The sequence below is a fragment of the Zootoca vivipara genome, chromosome 12 (assembly GCF_965207765.1).
Source record: "Zootoca vivipara chromosome 12, rZooViv2.hap1.1, whole genome shotgun sequence".
Taxonomy (NCBI): Eukaryota; Metazoa; Chordata; class Lepidosauria; order Squamata; family Lacertidae; genus Zootoca; species Zootoca vivipara.
The window spans coordinates 11,516,083-11,536,677 of record NC_142595.1 but is presented as its reverse complement, the minus strand read 5'-3'; the positions used below and the strand labels follow the sequence as shown (position 1 = coordinate 11,536,677).

Genomic DNA, 20,595 nt, shown 5'->3' with positions numbered 1-20,595 from the left:
ATCTACTCCCTTGGGCTAGTCTACTTGCTAACAAGAAATTTATTTACCGTATTGGCCTGAATATAAGCCACACTTTTCCCCCCACATTCCAATCATGAAAAGTTAAAGTGTGGCTTATATTCGCGACCTTACACCACCGCCAAAGCGGCATGACTCCCACCCCCAGGAAGTAGCCCAGGAGCGCAAGGCAATGGCGCCCAGCCCACCCCACCCACCCGCCTGCCTGCCCCTCCCAAGCCTCCCCCAAGCTGCCAAATTTTAAAGGTGTGGCTTATTTACGGGTGCAACTTATATTCGGGTATTATTTATTTAGGATGCGTTTAAGGTTTATTTATTTACTGCATTTATATCCAATGAGCTCACAGCAGCCCTGTGAGGTAGGTTAGGCTGAGAGGCAGTGACCGGCCCAAGGTCACGCGAGCTGCATGGCTGAGATGGGGATTTGAAACCCCAATCTCCCAGGTCCTAGTCTGACATTCTAACCACGACACCACCACTGACCAGGTTTTGCAGCATATGCTTTGCCTTTATGATTCTCCCACCGGTGGAGATTGGCAGGAGGAAGATGGCCTTGGCATTTCTCAAAATACCTTGCAAAGCGCAAAAGCAAGCAACCAACAAGGACTGAGGAAACTCACAAAAGGCATAGGCTCACCTTCAAGCGCTGCTCGGCAGAGATCATGCTGTAATAGGCACAGCACTGCTCTGGAGACACCATCGCTCTGATCTCCTCTTCGGTGGGTAGTCGGAAATCTGGCTTTAGAACCCACCAGTTTGAGTCCATCCCTGAAACAGGCAGGGGTACCCAATAAGCCAGGCTAGGAAATATTCCCTCCCTCCTCTCATAGTTCCAAGAGCAGGACAAGCAAGCAGACATTTCAGATACGGGAAGTGTCGGAAGGCATTCCAATTACAGCACTCGTGCCCCGATCCTTTCAACTGGAGATGGCAGAGACAAAACACAGGACCTTCTGCTGGCAACGAAGGTGCTCTAACACCGAGCTGTGGCCCCTTCTCAGAAAAACGATGCTACGCTCAGCGACTGGCCACCTCGGTGGAGCGGGGCACCTGCGAAGTGAGCAACGCCTACCTGTGCGCTTGAAGTCTGCGCAGAGCTTCAGCCGCTTGCGGATGCTGCTCTCCGAGTGGGAAGGAAAGGCCTTCTTAATATCCTCCATGCGGATCCTTCGGGGCCGGTCTCTGCTCTTCCAGAACAGGCGATATATGAAGACCTGGCAAGGAAGCCCAAGGAACAGTATGAATTACAAGCAGGGCGTAGTGTGAGGGGGTGCCAGTAGGGGGCGTGAGGGCCAGCCCAGTGCTCCTCTCTGCCCACCAAGGGCCAAACTGGCCAGCTGGGGTTTCTCTATGTTGTGCATGACCTTTTGATTTGATTTGCTCAATTTTATTGTTTGCTTTTTTGGAAAATACTAATGACATTTTAAAAGAGAACAACAACAACAACAACAACAACAACAACAACAACAGTAGTCTCTAGCAAGTGAGCAAAAATGCAAGAGAGGACAAGTACTCTGAGGTTACTAGCCAACCTGAGCTGATCCCTTTCTGATCTCAAGTATGAAGACCTTTTTCTAACCGTTGGTCCTTGCAGAGGCCCATGTCTCACACCAGTTGTATGTGCTAAGTAACTTGCTAAAAAAAAATTTTTTTCCCTCTTCCCTGAGCTTGCTAAAGAGATAATTTGCACAAACCACAAAAACAAACCTGTAGAAAGTCTCGGATGTGAGTATTGGCCCGTTTAGAGTTAGGTCCAGGAACTTCAAAGAGAGGGCATTCCTGTCCAACCACAAATATATCCACCAGCTCACGGATGTAATAAGCTTGCCGCGTCCGGATAACTAAGAAGTCCGTTTCAGGCATCTTGTGAAGGTAGATCGGAGCCCGGAAGAGATTGTTTTCAAATGCCTGGTGAAAGAAAAAGGGGCCACCTTTTGGTGAAAGCAGTCAGAGGAAGAAAAGGAATCCGGCATGACCTTACAGGCCAGTTTCAGTCCTTGAGATGCATTGGGATTATCCACCAAACCCAAGAGACAGTCGAGATAACACAGCAGGCTCCAAGATGGGCAAGCACCACAAAAATATTTATACGCCAGAATTTAATGCTCGCAACACACACAGCCAGTCATTTTCCATTCTCCAAAGGTGACTGATGTGCAAAAAAAATAAAAAATAGAAAGCAGGAAGAACTGGTTGCTTGCCTGCATCTGCTTTAAGTATACTCTCTGCAGCCACGGACCAGGTGGAGTATTGGATGCAGCCCATGGATGAGTCTGCCATGAACTGGGATGCCTTAATCAAGTTGTTTTCCCACCCCCGCCTCTGGCGTCTGTTGGTACCTTGGGTAAGAGGCACCCATGCAGAAAACACAAACTCCCTAGCCACGACAGAGTGTCCATCACAACTTTACTTGCCAGGGCCGAGGCTTCGTGTAAGCATCTGAGCAATTTGGCAGTAAACACTCCTGCCTCTTTTTAGGTGTCTTCCGGAAGCTGCATTGTTTAGACAGGACTTTACGTTTATTTATTTTTAACAGTATTTGCTGATGTTTTTTTAAAAAAATGAAGTTTTTGCCTGACACTTTCCCTGATTTTATTATAGTCTTGTATTTTGCATACTGCTCTCGTTATACTTTCAGGAAATGTGGATTATTAACACTGAAATAAAAAAATAAGCAAATGAATTCTGGATAGCTCCGTTGGTACCGCATGAGACTCTTAAATCGCAGGGTTGTGGGTTCGAGCCCCACACTGGGCAAAACGGCCTCGGCCCAGTATACCTGAAGGAGCGTCTCCACCCCAATCGTTCACCAAGGTCCAGCTCTGAGGGCCTTCTGGCGGTTATCTCCCTGCGAGAAGTGAAGCTACAGGGAACCAGGCAGAGGGTCCTCCCATCAAAAATAAACAACTATCTGATTTTTAGAAGACATCTTAAGGCATCCCTGTTTAGAGAAGTTTTTAATGTTTGATGTTTTATCGTGATTTTAATATTCTGTTGGGAGCTTCCCAGAGTGGCTGGGGAAAATCCAGCCAGATGGGTAGGGTATAAATAAATTATTATTATTATTATTATTATTATTATTATTATTATTATTATTAGGAGATTCCTGCATTGCAGGAGTTTGGGTTAGACAACCCTTGTGGTCCCTTCCAACTCTACGTTCCTATGATTCTATGAATTAATATTGCTGCTGCGCACAAAATGCCTGCATTGGGAAAGAGATGGGCAGAACTTAGAAAGGCCACTTGCTCAACCCATTGCAGCTGGTTATAATTTGAAGCACACACAAACTCCATCCTGGCCCCCGCGCCCTCATGAAAGTCAGATCTCTCACCTGGAGCAGCTGGCCCGGATGAAGAGAGCCCAAGAACGGGGAGGTGTGGCAGTAAACCGTCTCTCCGTATTTACAGTCTGGGGCACCAGGATCCTTGCCCGGTTTCTGCCAGGAAGGAAGACAGGATTAAGTCAGAAGGGGAGGTTCAAATTGCAGAAGCTCAAAACCATGGTAGCCAAACCCCAGGGCACTCACCCGCTTGTAGTAGTTCTTGATCTTGGTCGCCATGCCGACCTGCATCATCAAAGGGGCGTTCTCCTCACTGTACTCGGCTAGGATGAGGTCGCCGTCCTTGCCGGTGAGGTCGACAGGAGTGCGCATGAAGAACATCTCCCCGCCGCCAGAGGCTTGCCGCTCCTGTTCTCTCATCTGGGCGCGGAGCAAGGAGGAGGTTATCAAGGGAGCAAAAGACAACGGAAACCTACACGCCAAGCAGGGGATCCCAGGATCCCAGGAAGAGAGGGAAGCCCCTCAAAGTGATGAGCAGTCAAAGAAAAACCAGGAAGTGGGAGGGGCTCACCTTGGCTTTCTTCTTTATGTGCTTCAGCAGCGGCTGCACCGAATGAGGGCCGGGCTGGGAAATGGTCCCGAAGGAGTATTTCTTCAGGGGAGGCCGGTGAGCCTGGCGCAACTTCATGGGGCCCATGTGGGTGGGGAAGAAGGGCTGCCGAAGCTCCACCGCAGGGATTGAGTGCTGCACCAAGGCAAAAAACACACGTGCGCTGTCACTCGAGGGGCACAAAAATCAGGGCGCACATTACTGCCAGCCACAGGGACACCTCCCCATCCCAGAACAGGGAAATCCTGGGTCACAGGAAGGGAAGGGGCTGAGGGATGTGTCTGCCCAAAGGACCTGCTGCTTTCTATGGCATGCAAAGCTTTGGGAAGAGGCCCTGCAAGCTTCCAATAGAAAGCTGGGTCACCAGTTATACCTGCACAGGGCACCTTGTCCTATGATGAAGGCAGGGAACACCATTCAATGGCACATGGTTCTCAGAATGATAGAATTCTGCAGGAAATTGCATTTTGCATACTTAAATGCACACATACAGAGAGATGGAGAGAGTTGCCCCTACTGGTTCTAACCTGGATGATGTTGCCTCCAAAGGTTCCACGAAGCCCCTGCTGCTTTGGATAGTAAAATTCATCATTTGAGAGGTTCCAGGGATCCTTCACCTCCGGTTGAGACATATTCTAGAGTTGCAACACAGGGAAGAAAGAGTCAGAATTTGTCTTCTGTTCATCATTCTTATGTGGGGGGGAAACCCAAGCCATTCCCACAAACCTGCTGAGTTTCTTCCTTAATGACTCCTGTCTTGCCCAGCAGAATCCGGCTCTTCTTTAGAGAAGATTCTTTCTTGCTCTCTTTGGAAGGAGAGTTCAACGTCATCTCTTCCTTCTCATCAGGAATTTCTAGGAAGGAACATACAAGAGAAAGGGACTCTGAATGCTTGCCTGCAGATATCCCCAGCACCACTTCAAGTACATAAAAGAAGCCCATTTGAATGCAGGGATTATAATCACCAATCACTTTTAAGTCTGGATTGATGGAATATTCTTATTTTTAATACCAGCTAACAATATCTTTATTCTCTCCTGTTACATTTGCATAATTATTATTTTTTTAAATGGCCTGACTGATTTTGTTAAAAATAGCCGTCTAAACTTAAAACAGTCAGAGATTATGGGGATTTTTAAGCCTGAGGCAATGGTTCAGTTCCTCCCTATGGGATCTTTTACATAACAGGTTACCTCACCCCCTGCTTCTGCAGTTTAAGCCCCACTGCTCATTACAGTATAGAAATAGCTACAGTGCAAATTTAAATAGGGGGGGGGGGGTGAGGCAGTTAACTGTCACGGTTGCTGCAAAAGAACCTTGGCAATTACAGTTTACTGAAAGTTCTGTATGAGATCCTCAGGCTCCTCATATTAACTACAATTCCCAGAATTCATTAGGAGAGGTAGTTTACTGGGAGATAGAAAAAGCAAGAGCTTCACCGCCCTTGGATAGGTGGTTGCTTAGGAAAACATTTCCCCCAGCCCACCTGAATTTTGCATCCTCATCCCTAGTTACAAAATCACCATGCTTCAGAAAGCCAGAGATCTTTTCTTTACTAAGCCCAAAGGGAAAGCACAATGGTTCTGTGGACATACCCAGGATTATATTTTCATCATTTGGGTCAAGGGTCAGAACCGGTGGGGTCAAGACTTTCTCCATCGCCTCGTCATCCCAGATGATGTTGTCCTCCCAACGGCCATAAACCAGCTCTTCGTTGTCAATGGGGAAAATAGAAAACCACGGCTTGTCTTCATCCAGAGATGCTGCAACAACAAAACATACAACACTTCTCTCAAGATTTCCGGAATACTAGGATACCGTCAAGTTCCTCTTCCCCCAAACGAGGTCTGCCACCCTCTCCAAAAGGCAGACCCCACCCCACAGAGTACCACCAGAAGAGACCAACTCCAGGCTGTTGCCAAGGAGGAAGAGCACAGTGTCAATGGAGAATGGTTCCAAGTGGAGATCTCATGTGGAATCAATGCTGCTCATTTAACACAAGTTTTTTGCACAGTCCACAAGACATAGATAAAAGTAAAGGGACCCCTGACTGTTAGGTCCAGTCATGAACGACTCTGGGGTTGCAGCACTCATCTCGCTTTACTGGCCGTGTGGCGAACCAGAGCAGCGCACGGAAACACCATTTACCTTCCCGCCGGAGCGGTACCTTTTTAATCTACTTGCACTTTTTGGCGTGCTTTCAAACTGCTAGGTTGGCAGGAGCTGGGACCAAGCAACGGGAGCTCACCCCGTCGCGGGGATTCGAACTGCTGACCTTCTGATTGGCAAGCCCTAGGCTCGGTGGTTTAGACCACAGCGCCACCCGCAAGACATAGTCAACATCAAAATAGCATCACCTGTGCTTTTTTCACCTTTATTCCGTATTCCTCTTACAGAATATGCATTCAGTAAAAAATAACCATTATACACTCACAGGAACCACTAGTGCAAAAACTTATTAGCACACTGTCAGTTTGCATTTCTTAGTGTAGAAAGCATTGATCTAATGTGTAGAGATCTTTCCTATTCTAATTAATTCAAGAGGGTTCTGGAAGCTTCTCTGTGTGAAACAAACAAGTGGAAGGTTCATGATGCTTAGCTTATTCCTTCAGAGAAGCTGAGTACCGCTGGTTTAAACTAGTTCTCTTATCTCTTTCTGTCAAGGTCATGCCGACTATATAAAATTAAGGCCGGAAGGAGCCTGGGTTTCACTCTCTCTCTCTCTTCCTTCTGGTGTGATGTTCTGTATATAGTATGCTTAGCTTTAAGGTTTAGTCTTATTATACCATATTTTTTTCATGTATAAGATGACCCAAAATTAAGAAATTAAGTTGTTTAACTTTGGGGGTGGGGGTGGGGAAGGTCACTTCCGCCAATCGCTCACCCGCCTGCCCGCCACTGATGATCGCTTGCCACAGCCACTGCCGATTGCACACCTAGCCACAGCCAATTGTCTGCCCACTCGCTGCCACCAACAGCCCACCCGCCCACTTGCCGCAGACGCCAATTGTCTGCCCAATCGCCACAGCCACTCACCAGCGGACCTTGCCGCTGCCATCAATCATCTACTCAATCACCGCTGCCAATCTCCTGCTTGCTTGCTGCCATTAATCGCACGGGACACACACCCCCTCTGCATTCACTATCCGTGTATGAGCATAGCTGCCAAGTTTCCCCTTTTCTCGCGAGGAAGCCTATTCAGCATAAGGGAAAATCCCTTAAAAAAAGGGATAACTTGGCAGCTATGTGTATGAGACACCCAATTTTTGCCTAATTCTTTTTAGCAAAAAAGCATCGTCTTATACACGGAAAAATACGGTAAGTTATTGTAGGTTTAAGTTAAGTCTGCTGCAACTGGATTTCTTACGGACAGCGCCAATCCTGAATCTATTGCATTTGTGACCATTATGCTCATTTGCCTTCAGTAGCAGTAAAGCTCTGCTGGATGAAATACAATTGCCTCTGGTCTATTTTTTGGGAATCCTGCAACGTGTTTAAGTTTTTACTCAGCTAACTATACATTGGGATTCTACTCTGGGTCAATATATGAGTAGAATTCCATATACAAGCAGAATTCCCTACTTCTACTTGTTCCTCACCAGAGCACACCCCTGCTGTCTTGTTCCTGGAAACCCATAGGGCTCCCATTTGCACCGACTGTGCCACCTGCTAACTTAAGGCACACTGGAATTTAAGTCACTCAACGGCAAGGCGCTGCTCTCTCAATGCCTCGTAAGACAAGCCCTTCTAGACCAAGCCAGTGGCCAATCTAGTCCCACACTATTCTCACAGTGGCCAACCAGAAATCCACAAGCAAGCTGCTGTTCCCAGCAACGGATATTCTAAAGAATACTGCCTCCAATAGTGAACATAGCCATCCGGGTTAGGAGCCTTTGACAGTCTTACCCTCCATAGATTTGTCGAATCCTGTGCACATTTACCTTAACGGTCAATAAAATTATTACACTTAACTAACTAATTGGTGAAAGTGGGTCATGCAGCCACTAGTGGGTGAACGCTGTAACTAGAGAGATTGAGGTTACAATTCTATACATTCTTACCTTGGAGTCAAGTCCCACAGAATTTAACAGAACATGCTGCTAATTAGACATACATAGGATTATGTTGCTGCAACGCATGCTCCTCGGCTCCCAGTATTATTGGGGATTTCACTGATCTCTGTTTAGAATTGAGGTCATCACATCCCCACCTTCTTTGGGGCTACTTAAGAAAGACTTGTGTGCTCTGAGCGAAAGCAGAAGCAAGTTCCTGAATTTGGCCTGAGAATGCATCGCAGTTTGTGTTTATGTTTTAAATTGTGAACCGCCCTGAGACATATGGATGAAGGGTGGTATACAAAATTAATCATCATCATCCCCTTTTAAAGCCATCTGAGTAGTCTTGTGTGCTCTGAAGCTCCTACCTGGCTCACTACTCTCCCGTGCTGCTGGGAGAGATGGGCAAGGGTGGAATCAGAAAGCTAGCCAGGAACCCAGGTGTGGGGATCGCTGGTCCTGGGGCAGGGATGCCAGGATTCAACAACTCTTCAGGGTCACTGGCGGTGTAGAGATCTATTGTGGGGTGTTGCTTCTCCTCTGAAGAAACCTTAAATTTAACACGTTTGGGCAGGGCTGCAGCCGATACGTCAGACCCAGATCCTGCCAGGTAATTACCACCAGTTCCCTTTTTGCTGACCAACACATACCATCTCCCTCACTGTGTGCCACAAGCTTCCTCTCCTCCTTACCTTGCTGCTCAGGGAGCTGCTTCTCTTTGCACTTGGCAAGGCCCATGACTCCTGCCATGCTGGGCTTCTGCATTAGAGGGACAGGCAAATTGAGCAGGGACCCACTGCGGTTCAGCCCTGTAGACAGAAGCAAGAGGGCGTTGGAAAGGTCAGGGAGCCTCTGCTGAAACCAAGCGGCAGCTGGCTAAGAAAGCTTCCAGGGCGATTCTCATTTATTTCCTTGACAAGATATTTAAATGCCAAGTAAATCAGCAAAAACCTCTGAGCCATTCATGTAACACAGCATATTTGTTAAAAAATAGCAATAAAACCAGGCATTTTAAAAAAACCGTTGACATTTTTGTTTCAATAAACTTTTGCAGCGAGATGAAGGATCTCTGCTGTATTCATTTTGCATTGCTTTTAAAGCTGTAGTATTTTTAAAAACCATTTTAGCCATTCTTATTGTATGCCTGCAGATCACCTTGAGGCATATGTAAAAGGAGTAACAGTAATAATAATAATTCCATTCTCAAAAGAGCAACAAAAAAGTCAGCAGCTTTGAAGAGACATAATTATCTGGAAGTTGCCATATATTGAGTCAGACCATTGGTCCATTAAGCTCAGTATTGAGGACACTGACTGGCAGCAGCATTCTGGGCTTTCCAGCAGCATTTCCTGGCCATACCTGGAGATGCCAGGGATATTATTATTTATACTCCGCCTATCTGGCTGGGTTTCCCCAGCCACTCTGGGTGGCTCCCAACATATTAAAAACACAATAGTACATCAAACATTAAAAACTTTCCTAAACAGATGTCTTCTAAAAATCAGATACCGGTAGTTGTTTATTTCTAATGGGAGGGCGTTCTAAAAGGAGGGTGCCACTACCAAGAAGGCCCTCTGCCTGGTTCCCTGTAACTTCACTTCTTGCAGTGAGGGAACAGTCAGGAGGCCCTCAGCGCTGGACCTCAGTGTCCAGGCTGAACGATAGGGGTGGAGACACTCCTTCAGGTATACTGGGCCGAGGCCGTTTAGGGCTTTAAAGGTCAGGACCAACCTTTTGAATTGTGCTCAGAAACATACTGGGAGCCAATGGTAGGTCTTTCAGGACCAGTGTTATATGGTCTCGGCGGCCACTCCCAGTCACCAGTCTAGCTGCCGCATTCTGGATTAGTTGCAGTTTCTGGGTCACCTTCAAAGGTAGCCTTACGTAGAGCGCATTGCAGTAGTCCAAGCGGGAGATAACCAGAGCATGCACCACTCTGGTCCGAGAGTCTGCGGGCAGGTAGGGTCTCAGCCTGTGTACCAGATGGAGCTGTTGGCAGCTGCCCTGGACACGAAACTCACCTGTGCCTCCATGGACAGCTGTGAGTCCAAAATAATTCCCAGGCTGCGCACCTGGTCCTTCAGGGGCACAGTTACCCCATTCAGGACTAGGGAGTCCTTCACACCTGCCCAGGGACAGAACCTGGGACCTTTTGCATGCAAGGCAAGTGCTCTGACACTGAACTATGGCCCTCGGCCCAACTGCCTGCTGAGCTCACCTTGCTGGGCATTGTAAGCAGTAGCATTCCTGGTCATGCTGGAGGGCAGCCAGCCAGCCAGACTAGCCCGCTGCGTCTTGGTCCCCTTGTGCTTGATGTCCTCCCCGTTCCAGATGACGTCGTCCTCCCACTGCAGCTGGGTCACCATGAGGAAGTGCTCGTCTGCCAGCAGCTCATCCTTCTCCACCACAGTGCCCTGCAAGGGCAGAACAGAAAAGCGTCAAGGTTTTTTGACAGAAACGATGATTACTACTATGGAAACTACCACCTGCTGTCTAAAATGAATGTCGATGAATATTTTAGACAACGCCAATGCAGATATATGGCCAAAAGAATTGGTCTTGTATATGATCCTGGAAGCACAAATTGCAACTCAATGGGAAACAGCCCCAAACCTTGCACTGGACACCTGGTACCACTCACTCTGGAATACAGCCATAATGGAGAAAACTGCACATAATTTGAGATTTCCACAAGGACTAGAACCTCCAGGCACTTTTAGTATACTTGGAGTTCTTTTATGACATATAGAGCAGAACCAGACCTTTTTTTCAACTCAATTCCAGCACCTCTCAGGTGCGTGCCATCGCCATTCTAAGAGAACGAGGGAGGTATAAATGATGAGTTCCAGCACCTCTTTTTAAAGAAAAATAGCACTGAGCAGAACTGTCATTTTCAAGACGACCCTCGTCATAAGCCTGACAAAATTATACTTCATTATCTGAGAACACTGATAGTCTTTACTTGAACTTTGTTGTTTTAACTCACGTGGTCATTCTAAGTTCCTGTTTTATAGTTCTGTTTTTCCGCTTTTTAATTTTTGTTCATGGTTATAATTGTTCTCTGTTTTATATACATTATAACACGAAATAAAACTTTACAAAAAGAAATTTTAAAAACTGCCAAGGCACTGGTAGGAAGGCCCTGTCCTCCTGCCTCAAGAGAGACAAATTCAAGCCTTTCCTCCCAACTCACCACCTCCTCCTCCTCCGCCTCCTCCTCCTCTTCATCTTTGTGCTCTTTCATCTTGAAGCCATAGTCGAAGCCACTGCCATCTTCAGGAACGCCCAACATGTCATACCAGAGCTGGGCAGGCCCGTAGCGCCATTCAGCCACCTTGGGCCTGGTGTCGGCCACCTTGTCCGCATCTCCTGTAGACTGGGAGAACTTGGACTCCACCGGTGCCATCATGGTGATCTGGAGGACAAGAGGGTGTTGAAGGGTCAAGGGAGACGGAACTGGGATCATGCTGAGATGATGTCAAGGCAGGAGTCAGGTGCAGGTCAGAAATAACTAACAAGGTGCCAGTGAAGTTAACTCTTTATTCAAAGAAACTAAGCAGCTCAGACCTAGTGAGCACAGCAACTCTTCCCAGTAGGTCTTGCCCCCATGAGGCAGTTGTGAGGACTAAAGGTTCCTTCCCACTGCTCTCCAAGGCCCCTCCTACCCCAGGCCCTTTCCAAGCAACCTGATACTTCTCCAACTTATCTTTGTTCCAAGTCCTCTGGGTTCTGGGAGACCCGGGGGGGGGGGGGGACTGGTCACAGCAGGACGGGGAGACCCCCCTGGCTTCTTCAGCAGCCTGCCTCATCTCTGCCTCTTAGCCCTCTCCCCTCCAGTCTCCACCTCTGCCTCCGATTCTGGGCTGCTCTCTGCCACAGACTCTTCCTGCTCACTAAACCCTGTGGCCTCTTCAGCTTCCAACTTCTCCTCCTACCAATCTGCTCCCTCTGACCACTCACTGTCTTCCCACCACCACCACCCTGGCTCTGAGCCTTCTTCCCTCGGGGGTCCCCCAGCTGTTGCCTCTCACCACTCTGCATCCAGCAAATCCATGACCAAAGACTCCAGCCGCACAGATTCACGCTTGGCATCTGCCTTATGGAGACTGCCATTTCCCAGCCTGCCTTGTTACTTGGAATAGATCCAGCCGTTGTCGGCAGGGGGACAGTCCTACTGCAAGGCAGACAGGAAACCTCACCCTCTCTCCTGGAGTAGCAACAAAGCCATGTGACGTGACACACACACACACACACACCCTTTTCTATCATCCTCTCTGCTCCTGAAGACTCACCTCGTCGTCTGAAAGGCACTGCTCCGGAGGAGGAGGCGGGGCATATTCATACTCCCAGGGAGATTTCTCTTCCACAATTGTCTCGACCGCAGCTTCTCCCTCCAGGACCTGCACTTCCGGAGTGAATTCCCGGTGCTTCTTCTTGCGCTTCCTGCGGGCGCTGCGCCAGACCGATGGAATGTTTTTCCCAGGGCCAAAGAGGCGCAGGAAGCGCAGCACCTACAGGGAGACGCAGAGAGGGGAGGAAAGGTTGGGAGGCGCAAGCGACTGGCCTCTGGTCACTCAGCTGTGTCAGAGGCAAGTTCACATCTCTCTGGCTCACTGGGGAGGCAGCCCTCTGCAGATGGGGATGCTAGACCAGGAGAAGGAGTGGGGGAGCCCCCCAACTTGGGGGACACACACAGAGTTATTCATTCAGATAACTCTCTCCACTACACTCATGGACACCAACATCCATCCTGTCAAAGTAACATTTCCCTCCGCCACAACCAGGCTTGAGAAACTGCTATAAAATAGGAGGCTTTTTCCAAGCCTAACTGCATTGGGGCAGCATTTTCAGTAGCAGGGAGGGGCGCTTTTTGGACGGGGTGGGAAGAGCTGCAATCCCCCCACCAAAAAAGTGCCCCTGTGGTGAATAAAGACATTGATGCACCTCCTGAAAGATAGCTTACTGGCAGTAAAAGCAAGTGTGAAGAGATTATTGAGTGAAAGGATGTTGTAAAAGAGCAAAAATGTCTGTAATAAAGTGTGAAGGAATCTGCTGAAACTGAAAGATGAATATATGAACTTGCTATTCAAGCCTTTTCCTATGATGTTACATTTGCTCTTCTGATAAGGCCACTACTTGGTTTCCCAATTGCAATCCTGCTTGCTATAAGACTTGATTCCTACACATGTGAATATCTAAGACGAGGTTATGCCTCGATAGAAGCCTGGGTAACATAAGCCTGTGAACTCAATTTGTTTGGGTTCCCAGCAACCACTGTTGTTCTCACCTAGTGAAGCTGTATTAAACACCACAATTCATTTGTTTTAGCATTTTGTCCTCTGTATGCTTTTAAGTATGGCTGTGATTCCCCCCCCCTCAATTTCATTGTTTTACCTTTTTGCCCAGACAACAAGCCTCGCTGATGTGGGCCAAAGGAATGCAGAGCAATACATTTGGCACCAGCTTGACTGCAGGAGCTGCTGGAAGGAGGCATGCAACATGTCATCCAACCATGTTAGCTAATCCACCCCAGATTTGTGTAGGGTAGTGGAGGTTTGGGATCAGAGTTTCCTTTCTCCTACATGGGGCTCATCAACCCGAGAAGGTAGCCCATCTGTTTCACTAACTTATATAACAAAAAATAAAGTGAATAAAGCATGGGGGGCCCTCCATCCTTTTAGCACAAAGCACAGCCTTTCACTTGGTCCCCCACCTGTCATTTTCTGCAGAGTGTCAACCTTCAAGCCCTACCTTGCCTGGTCTGAACTCGGGGAACAGGGCCGTGACACTGGGCAGCTGCTTGGTGGTATCCTGCTGCATTATCCCTGCAAGTGGCAGCGTAAGTCTGCTGTCCTTGGATTCTGCCTTCCGCGAGTCCTGGGAACCCGACTCCGATTCAGAATCCGAAGAGCTGCTGAAGTCATTTTTCTCCAAGGTAGCGGATGAAGGGGCAATGATGGATGGAAGGATGATACCATCATTGTCTTCAGACCCTGGAAGAGAGTACCTCTCAGGAAGGAAGGCACTACTTCCTAACCTCAAAATGACAGAAATCTAACCCTGGGTCACATGCCTTATTCCAGGCATCAAAGACAAACGTGCAGTTTTTCAAATGGAAGCCAGCATCTTGAAATTATCAGCTTGCATTTTTAAAAGGGTCAAGTGAGTGGGAGGGGAAGAGACGCCAAGAGAATCCTCCTAGACACATCAAAAACTCCGCACTCAGGGAGTTTTAAATTCTCAGATCCAATTCTCCTGCTTCCGGTAGATTCTACGGTTATTGAATAAATGAAGCACATTTGTATACGTACTGCCTTTTCACAAAGCTGAAAGCACTTTAAAGTGAAAAACTGCAAGCCAGAAAAAAGTACATCAAAATAAAACCACATTTCAGCTGAGGCAGCAACGCAAAAGGGAAATCCCAGCTTAGGGTTGTATCCAAAGTGGCACAGTGTGAATGTTCTGCCAGCGCAAAAATTTCTGATTGTGCAACAGAACATCCTATGCCTCCCCTCCCCCGACACGCCCCCCTCCAGAACAGACTGGATGTGCGGTGCACATGGGGGGGAGTTACAAGGCACAAGCTAAAATTATTGTGCTAACAGAACAACAGGTGCTGCTACACTGGATTCCACCCACTATTTTTCATTGTGTTTGTTTCAGACCTGGGATAGCTCAGTGGGTAGAGCATGATACTCTTAATCTCAGGGTCGTGGGTTTGAGCCCGAGTTGGGTCAAAGATTTCTGCATTGCAGGGGGTTGGACTAGATGACCCTTGGGTTCCCTTCCAACTCTACAAGCCTATGATACTGCTCACCCCTGGGCTCTGCATGGCTTACAGCTATTTCCCAGGAGTACATACGCACCGGAAGCAGCCGCGTCCTTTTCGTCCTCTTTTCTCATCGGCCCTGGAGGTGGTGGTGGGGGAGGCATCAGCTTGGAGTCAATATCTTCGGAGTCAGCATCATAATCGTCATCGTCGTCATCTAAGGAAAGGAAGAGAAGAACAGAGTGGTGGGCAGCCCTTCCATCACATCACAACTTCGGCTTATTGTACAATACCTTGTTAAAAACCACAAGGATTAAACATTCCAAGAAGATCCAGGCACCCTCCATCATCCAAAACAGATCTTCTATTCCCACCATCTGAACTAGATGGTAAAAAATGTAAAGGTTTACCCTGGATGGTTAAGTCCAGTCAAATTCAACTATGGGGTGCAGCACTCATCTCCGCTTTCAAGCTGAGGGAGCCGGCGTTTGTTCGCAGACAGTTCTTTTGGGTCATGTGGCGAGCATGACTAAACCGCTTGTGGCGCAAAGGGGCACCGCAACAAGTGCCAGAGTGCATGGAAACGCTATATACCTTCCCACCGCAGCGGTACCTATTTATTCACTTGCGCTGGTATGCTTTCGAACTGATAGGTTAGCAGGAGCTGGGACAAAGTGACAGGATCTCACCCCGACGTGTGGATTCGAACTGCCGACCTTAAGATCAGCAAGCCCAAGAGACTCGGTGGTTTAGATCACAGTGCACCCGCATCCCATTTGAACCAGATGTATGAGGGATCTGGACCAATTTAGGGCAGCTTCCTATGTTCCTTTAACATAAAACTCCCAGATGGGTGTACAGTAAATTTAAAAACAAAGGGAATGTGACAGCATGTGACAGCAGCCACACCCTGGAATTGGCTTCAACTGGCCAGCTAAACCAGTTGAGGGTAGCCGACTGGTCTCAAACCCCTGGTTAGTTAGGGACTTCCCATGCATGCGGAAACAAGCTCCGGCAGATTGAGAGGACAAGAACAATAGTGGGCCCAATGATTTCTGCACATGCTGTAGAGGGAGTTGAGGAGCAGATGGGGCTGGTCATCCTAGTAGCCCATCTACCATGAGTACTACCCTTCCTCTAACGCCCCATACACAGGATGCAAGAAGAGCAAAAGGGAGCCAGAGCAAGTGTCAGGTTAGCAAGGACCAGTTGAAGAGGTGAAAGATCAGTTGTGACAAAGGAAAGCAGCTGCCACCACCTACCTGCCCTCTGAACTGGCTGAAGGTTGCCCATTGCCTGCCGGTACCTCCGGCTCTCATCTTCAGCCACTTCGGTGATGTCAGAATAATCGACAGCATCTTCAGTGCTCTTAACCCAGCCTGGCAGGCAGGGAGAGGAACAGGGAACACAGAAAAATTACAGACCCAACAGGCCACACCATTTTTCTATCCCAGCTTCCGCACCCACATTCAAGAATAATATTGCTCACCAGGGCAATACGGGTTTCAGCATATAATGCCAATTCTAGCCCCACTGCACTGACTGCCAGGTAGTTTCCGGGCCCAATTCAAAGTGCTGGTTTTGATCTATAAAGCCTTAAATGGCTCAGGACCACAATACCTCAAGGACCACCTCTCTCCATATGAACCTACCCAGACCTTGAGACGACTGTTGGAGGCCCTTCTAGGTATGCCTCCTCCACATGAGGTCAGGAGGGTGGCAACACAAGAACAAGCCTTTTTTTCTGCAGTGGGTCTCTGCCTGTAGAATGCTCTCCCCAGGGAGGCTTACCTGGGGCCTTCATTATACACCTTTAGGCACCATGTGAAACCGTTCTTCTTCAACCAGGCCTTGGGCTGATTAACATCTTATACCACGTTTACACAAGGTTGTAGGAGAGGGTATGGGGGGTTCATTGGTTTGTGGGGGTTTTCTGTTCTTGTTTTATTATGTATTTTGTGTTTTTATTTTGTATTTTTATGTTTAAACCACCCTGAGATCTATGGATGAAGAGTGGTATTCAAATTAAAATAAAATATTGTGCTATCATGGTGGTGCTGGACTTTACAGGCTTTGCTACTAAGTTCAGCCATTACTTGCAACCCCTGAGTAAGCAATGCCAGAACACTGAATTAACCAGCTGCAACCTATTTTTAAATGCACAAAGAGGAGTCAGCCTTGATCCCTGAGGGAGCAAAGCCCTTATATCTGGCATCCCCAAACTGAGGCCCTCCAGATGTTTTGGCCTACAACTCCCATGATTCCTAGCTAACAGGACCAGTGATCGGGGAAGATGGGAATTGTAGTCTAAAACATCTGGAGGGCCGAAGTTTGGAGATGCCTGCCTTGTATCCTAGCCTTTCCCAACCTAGTGCCCTAAGTAAGTTGTTGCACCACAAGTACTATCATCCTTGCGCTCCCAACAACATATGAAAGGCACCAGCCTAGAGAAAGCTATTCTGTCCCAGTCCTAAGACAAAAACGTTCTCCTACCTTCCTCATCCAACTGGGCTTCATCTGACTCAGAAGCATCATCTTCGCTGGCTGTGATTTCTGTTATGAGGCTCCCCAGACCCAATGCCCCAAGTCCGGCCAAATGTTTTTTTGACTCCTGTGGGGGACAGAAAGAAAACAGGATTTTGGATGGAAGTGGAGGGAAAGAACCTTAAGACCATACTGTGACCTTCCTCATACAAAGTAGATGCTCTAACTCAAACCACTGTGCCTTACTCAGAGATCTGCACTAGTTGACAATTTGCTACCAGGTCAGGTTCAAGGTGTTACTCTGTTGGCATATAAAGCCCTTAATAGTTTGAGACCAGTTTACCTAAAGGTCATCCTACCCCACGTGTGCCCCCATCCCTTCCTTGTTGCCTCCCTTCCCCTCCTCGCTCGCTCGCTCGCTCCCTCCATCTTCTCTTCCCTGCTCCAGCTTGACCCAGAACCATAGCTGTCAAGTTCTCCCTTTCTTTAAGAGAAATTCCCTTATGCTGAATCGGCTTCCTCATGAGAAAATAATAATAATAATAACAACAACAACTTATTATTTATACCCCGCCCATCTGGCTGGGTTTCCCCAGCCACTCTGGGCGGCTTCCAACAGAAAAATGAAATAAAATAATCTATTAAACATTAAAAGCCTCCCAATCTGGTAGCTGGTTTTCTCTTTGACATCTGATGGGAGGGCGTTCCACAGGACGGGCGCCACCACCGAGAAGGCCCTCTGCCTTGTTCCCTGCAACTTGGCTTCTCGCAACGAGGGAACCGCCAGAAGGCCCTCAGTACTGGACCTCAGTGTCTGGGCAGAACGATGGGGGTGGAGATGCTCCTTCAGGTATACTGGACCGACACCATTTAGGGCTTTAAAGGTCAGAATCAACACTTTGAACTGTGCTCAGAAACGTACTGGGAAAGGGAAAACTTGACAGCTATGCCCAGAAGCCTCCCCCATTCTGACAGCTGGGCAGCCCTGACCCCCATCCTCATGGCTGGGCAGCCCCCGCCCCCCGCCTGCACAGCTCTCGCCCCCCCCATGGCTTGGCAGCCCCCCCCCCGATCCCCTCCCTTCTCCCGAGTGGGGTCCTGCACCCCCCACACACACCTCCAGCTCCACCCGACTGGCCAGCCCCTACCGTTCCCAGTCCCCCCTCCCCCGTTCAGCTCGACCCGACTAGCCAGTCCCCCGACCCTACCTTTCCCCTGTGCCCCCCTTGTCCTGTCCCCATTCCAATTGTTCCCCCCCCCCACTTCCCGGTCCCTCTCCCTTTCAACTCGGCCCCTCCCACTGTACCCTGTGCCACGCCCCACTCCGCGCTCCACCTTTACCTTGACACGGCTAGCTAGCCAGCCTCCCCTTCCTTCGTCCCCTGCCCCTCCGGGCCTGTAAGCCCCCACCCCCGAGAAGCGCCCACCTGGTCAAGGAGCCCCTCTCCCTCGAGCTGGCCCTGCTCGTTGATGTTGCCGAAGAGGAAGCCGGCCAGGGAGAAGGGCGCCGCCCGGCTGTCGCCGCCCTCGTCTTCCTCGCTCTCCGAGTCCGACATCTCCACGACGGAGCAGCAGCCGACTCCGTTCCTAAGAGTACCGCCACCTCAGCCGCCTGCCTTTAAGTGTTTACGCCGGAAGCGGAAGCTGCCGCAACCATGAAAAGCACGCCGGGAGAGTAGAGCGGCGCTAGGAGGCCCCCTGGGCGAGTTCCGCAGCATCCGCTACAGCGGCGCCTCTAGGATTCCATCTGCCGGCTTCTCTGTCGTTTGACATATGCGCCGCTTTCCCCGCAATCGCCTGTGCCAAAGCGGTTTATGGTCCCGAAAACATTGGAATAAGTCGGAAATATATAAAAATGCAGACGATGAAGTTTCAAAAAACAACAACAACACACAACCCGGCAAAAATTAACGATTTTGCAAACGCAGCATGAATATAAACAGTGCCTTTTTCTGGGGGACGCAGGGGGACGCATAGGCCTACCCCAAACATTTTGTGAATCTTTATACTTTTGCCCATTTATTTTTTCCCCAATTTGAACTATAAAATGGTGATTTTCTTGAGTCAAAATGAGAGTACCCCCTAAACTTTTTTTTTAAAGGAAAAAAAGCACTGAATATAAACAAACAATCTAGGCTGAAGTACTTAAATATGTATGGCAAAACAAGAGTTCACGGGCCAATGCAGTGTCTGGCAATTGGCCTTGCTGTGCTCCTGCCTTAAATATAGTTCAGAGGGGAGGGGTAGATGGCATACAGCTGGCTCCCACAGGGGGGTGTTATTGGGTGGTTGTTTTTATTTTGAGTATATATACGTTGTGGTTTTTATGTTGATCTTTTCTGTGAACCGCCCTAAGACCTCCGGGTAATATGTTGTTGTTTAGTCGTTTGGTCGAGTCCGACTCTTTGTGACCCCATGGACCAGAGCACACCAGGCACTCCTGTCTTCCACTGCCTCCCGCAGTTTGGTCAAACTCATGTTAGTAGCTTCCTCCAGGTATAGGGCGGTATATAAATTCAATAAATAATAATAATAATACTCCCAGAGGAGGCTGGCAGCAGCAAAAGGCGACTATCAGGGAGGGCACATCTTACTGGAGTAATTGTGTATACTAGGGGTCCCCAAACTAAGGCCCGGGGGGGGGGGCGGATGCGTCCCAATCGCCTTCTCAATCCGGCCCGCGGATGGCCCAGGAATCGGCATGTTTTTACATGAGTAGAATGTGTCCTTTTATTTAAAATGCATCTCTGGGTTATTAAAATATAGTCCGGCCCCCAACATGGTCTGAGGGACAGTGGACCGGCCCCCTGCTGAAAAAGTTTGCTGACCCCTGGTGTATGCTCTTCCTAGCTTTGCCATATCCTTTTGTGGGGCAGGTTGTGTCATGGAATTCTACTCAGCAGTGATCCAGAGCAGAACTCCAATCTAAAACTTAAACATGTTGCAGGATTCCCCCCAAAAAATAAACCAGAGGCAATTAATATTTCATCCAGCAGAGCTTTACTGCTACTGAAGGCAAATGAGCATAATGGTCACAAATCCAATACATTCAGGATTGGCACTGTCCATAAGAAAACCAGCTGCAGCAGACTTAAACTTACAATAACTTATAATATGTCTAAACCATAACACTATGCAAAGTGAAACCCAGGCTCCTTCTGGCCTCTTATTACAGTATAGTCAGCATAACCTTGAAGAAGAGATAAGATAACCAGTTTAAGCCAGCTGTACTCAGCTTCTCTGAAGGAATAGCCCAAACATTATGAACCTTCTGCTCCCATAACCCTCTTGAATGAATTAGAATAGGAAGCTCAGGGATGGGTTAAAATAGAGGTCCCTCGACACAAATTTGCTGGCATCCCATTGGTCTGATTGC

The 20,595-nt window shown here is 48.4% G+C and overlaps 1 protein-coding gene across 4 annotated transcripts in view; it reads right to left on the bottom strand.

Annotated features, from left to right (window-relative positions):
* The window catches only part of LOC118094330 (transcription initiation factor TFIID subunit 1), a 41,953-nt gene extending 23,084 nt beyond the window's left edge, over positions 1–18,869 (bottom strand). For all 4 annotated transcript variants that reach the window (XM_035134604.3, XM_035134608.3, XM_035134607.3 and 1 more), the window contains exons 1-18: positions 18,647–18,869; positions 17,229–17,346; positions 15,998–16,114; positions 14,833–14,952; positions 13,718–13,959; positions 12,259–12,477; positions 11,160–11,381; positions 10,185–10,380; positions 8,659–8,775; positions 5,507–5,674; positions 4,638–4,765; positions 4,439–4,546; positions 3,873–4,046; positions 3,548–3,721; positions 3,353–3,457; positions 1,726–1,926; positions 1,091–1,232; positions 656–786 (exon numbers count right to left, since the gene is read on the bottom strand). In XM_035134604.3, the coding sequence (XP_034990495.1) occupies positions 656–786; positions 1,091–1,232; positions 1,726–1,926; positions 3,353–3,457; positions 3,548–3,721; positions 3,873–4,046; positions 4,439–4,546; positions 4,638–4,765; positions 5,507–5,674; positions 8,659–8,775; positions 10,185–10,380; positions 11,160–11,381; positions 12,259–12,477; positions 13,718–13,959; positions 14,833–14,952; positions 15,998–16,114; positions 17,229–17,346; positions 18,647–18,775 (2,811 nt within the window). In that variant the 5' untranslated portion in view covers positions 18,776–18,869. The remainder of the gene's footprint in view (positions 1–655; positions 787–1,090; positions 1,233–1,725; positions 1,927–3,352; positions 3,458–3,547; positions 3,722–3,872; positions 4,047–4,438; positions 4,547–4,637; positions 4,766–5,506; positions 5,675–8,658; positions 8,776–10,184; positions 10,381–11,159; positions 11,382–12,258; positions 12,478–13,717; positions 13,960–14,832; positions 14,953–15,997; positions 16,115–17,228; positions 17,347–18,646) is intronic.
* Between the last annotated feature and the right edge of the window lie 1,726 nt (positions 18,870–20,595).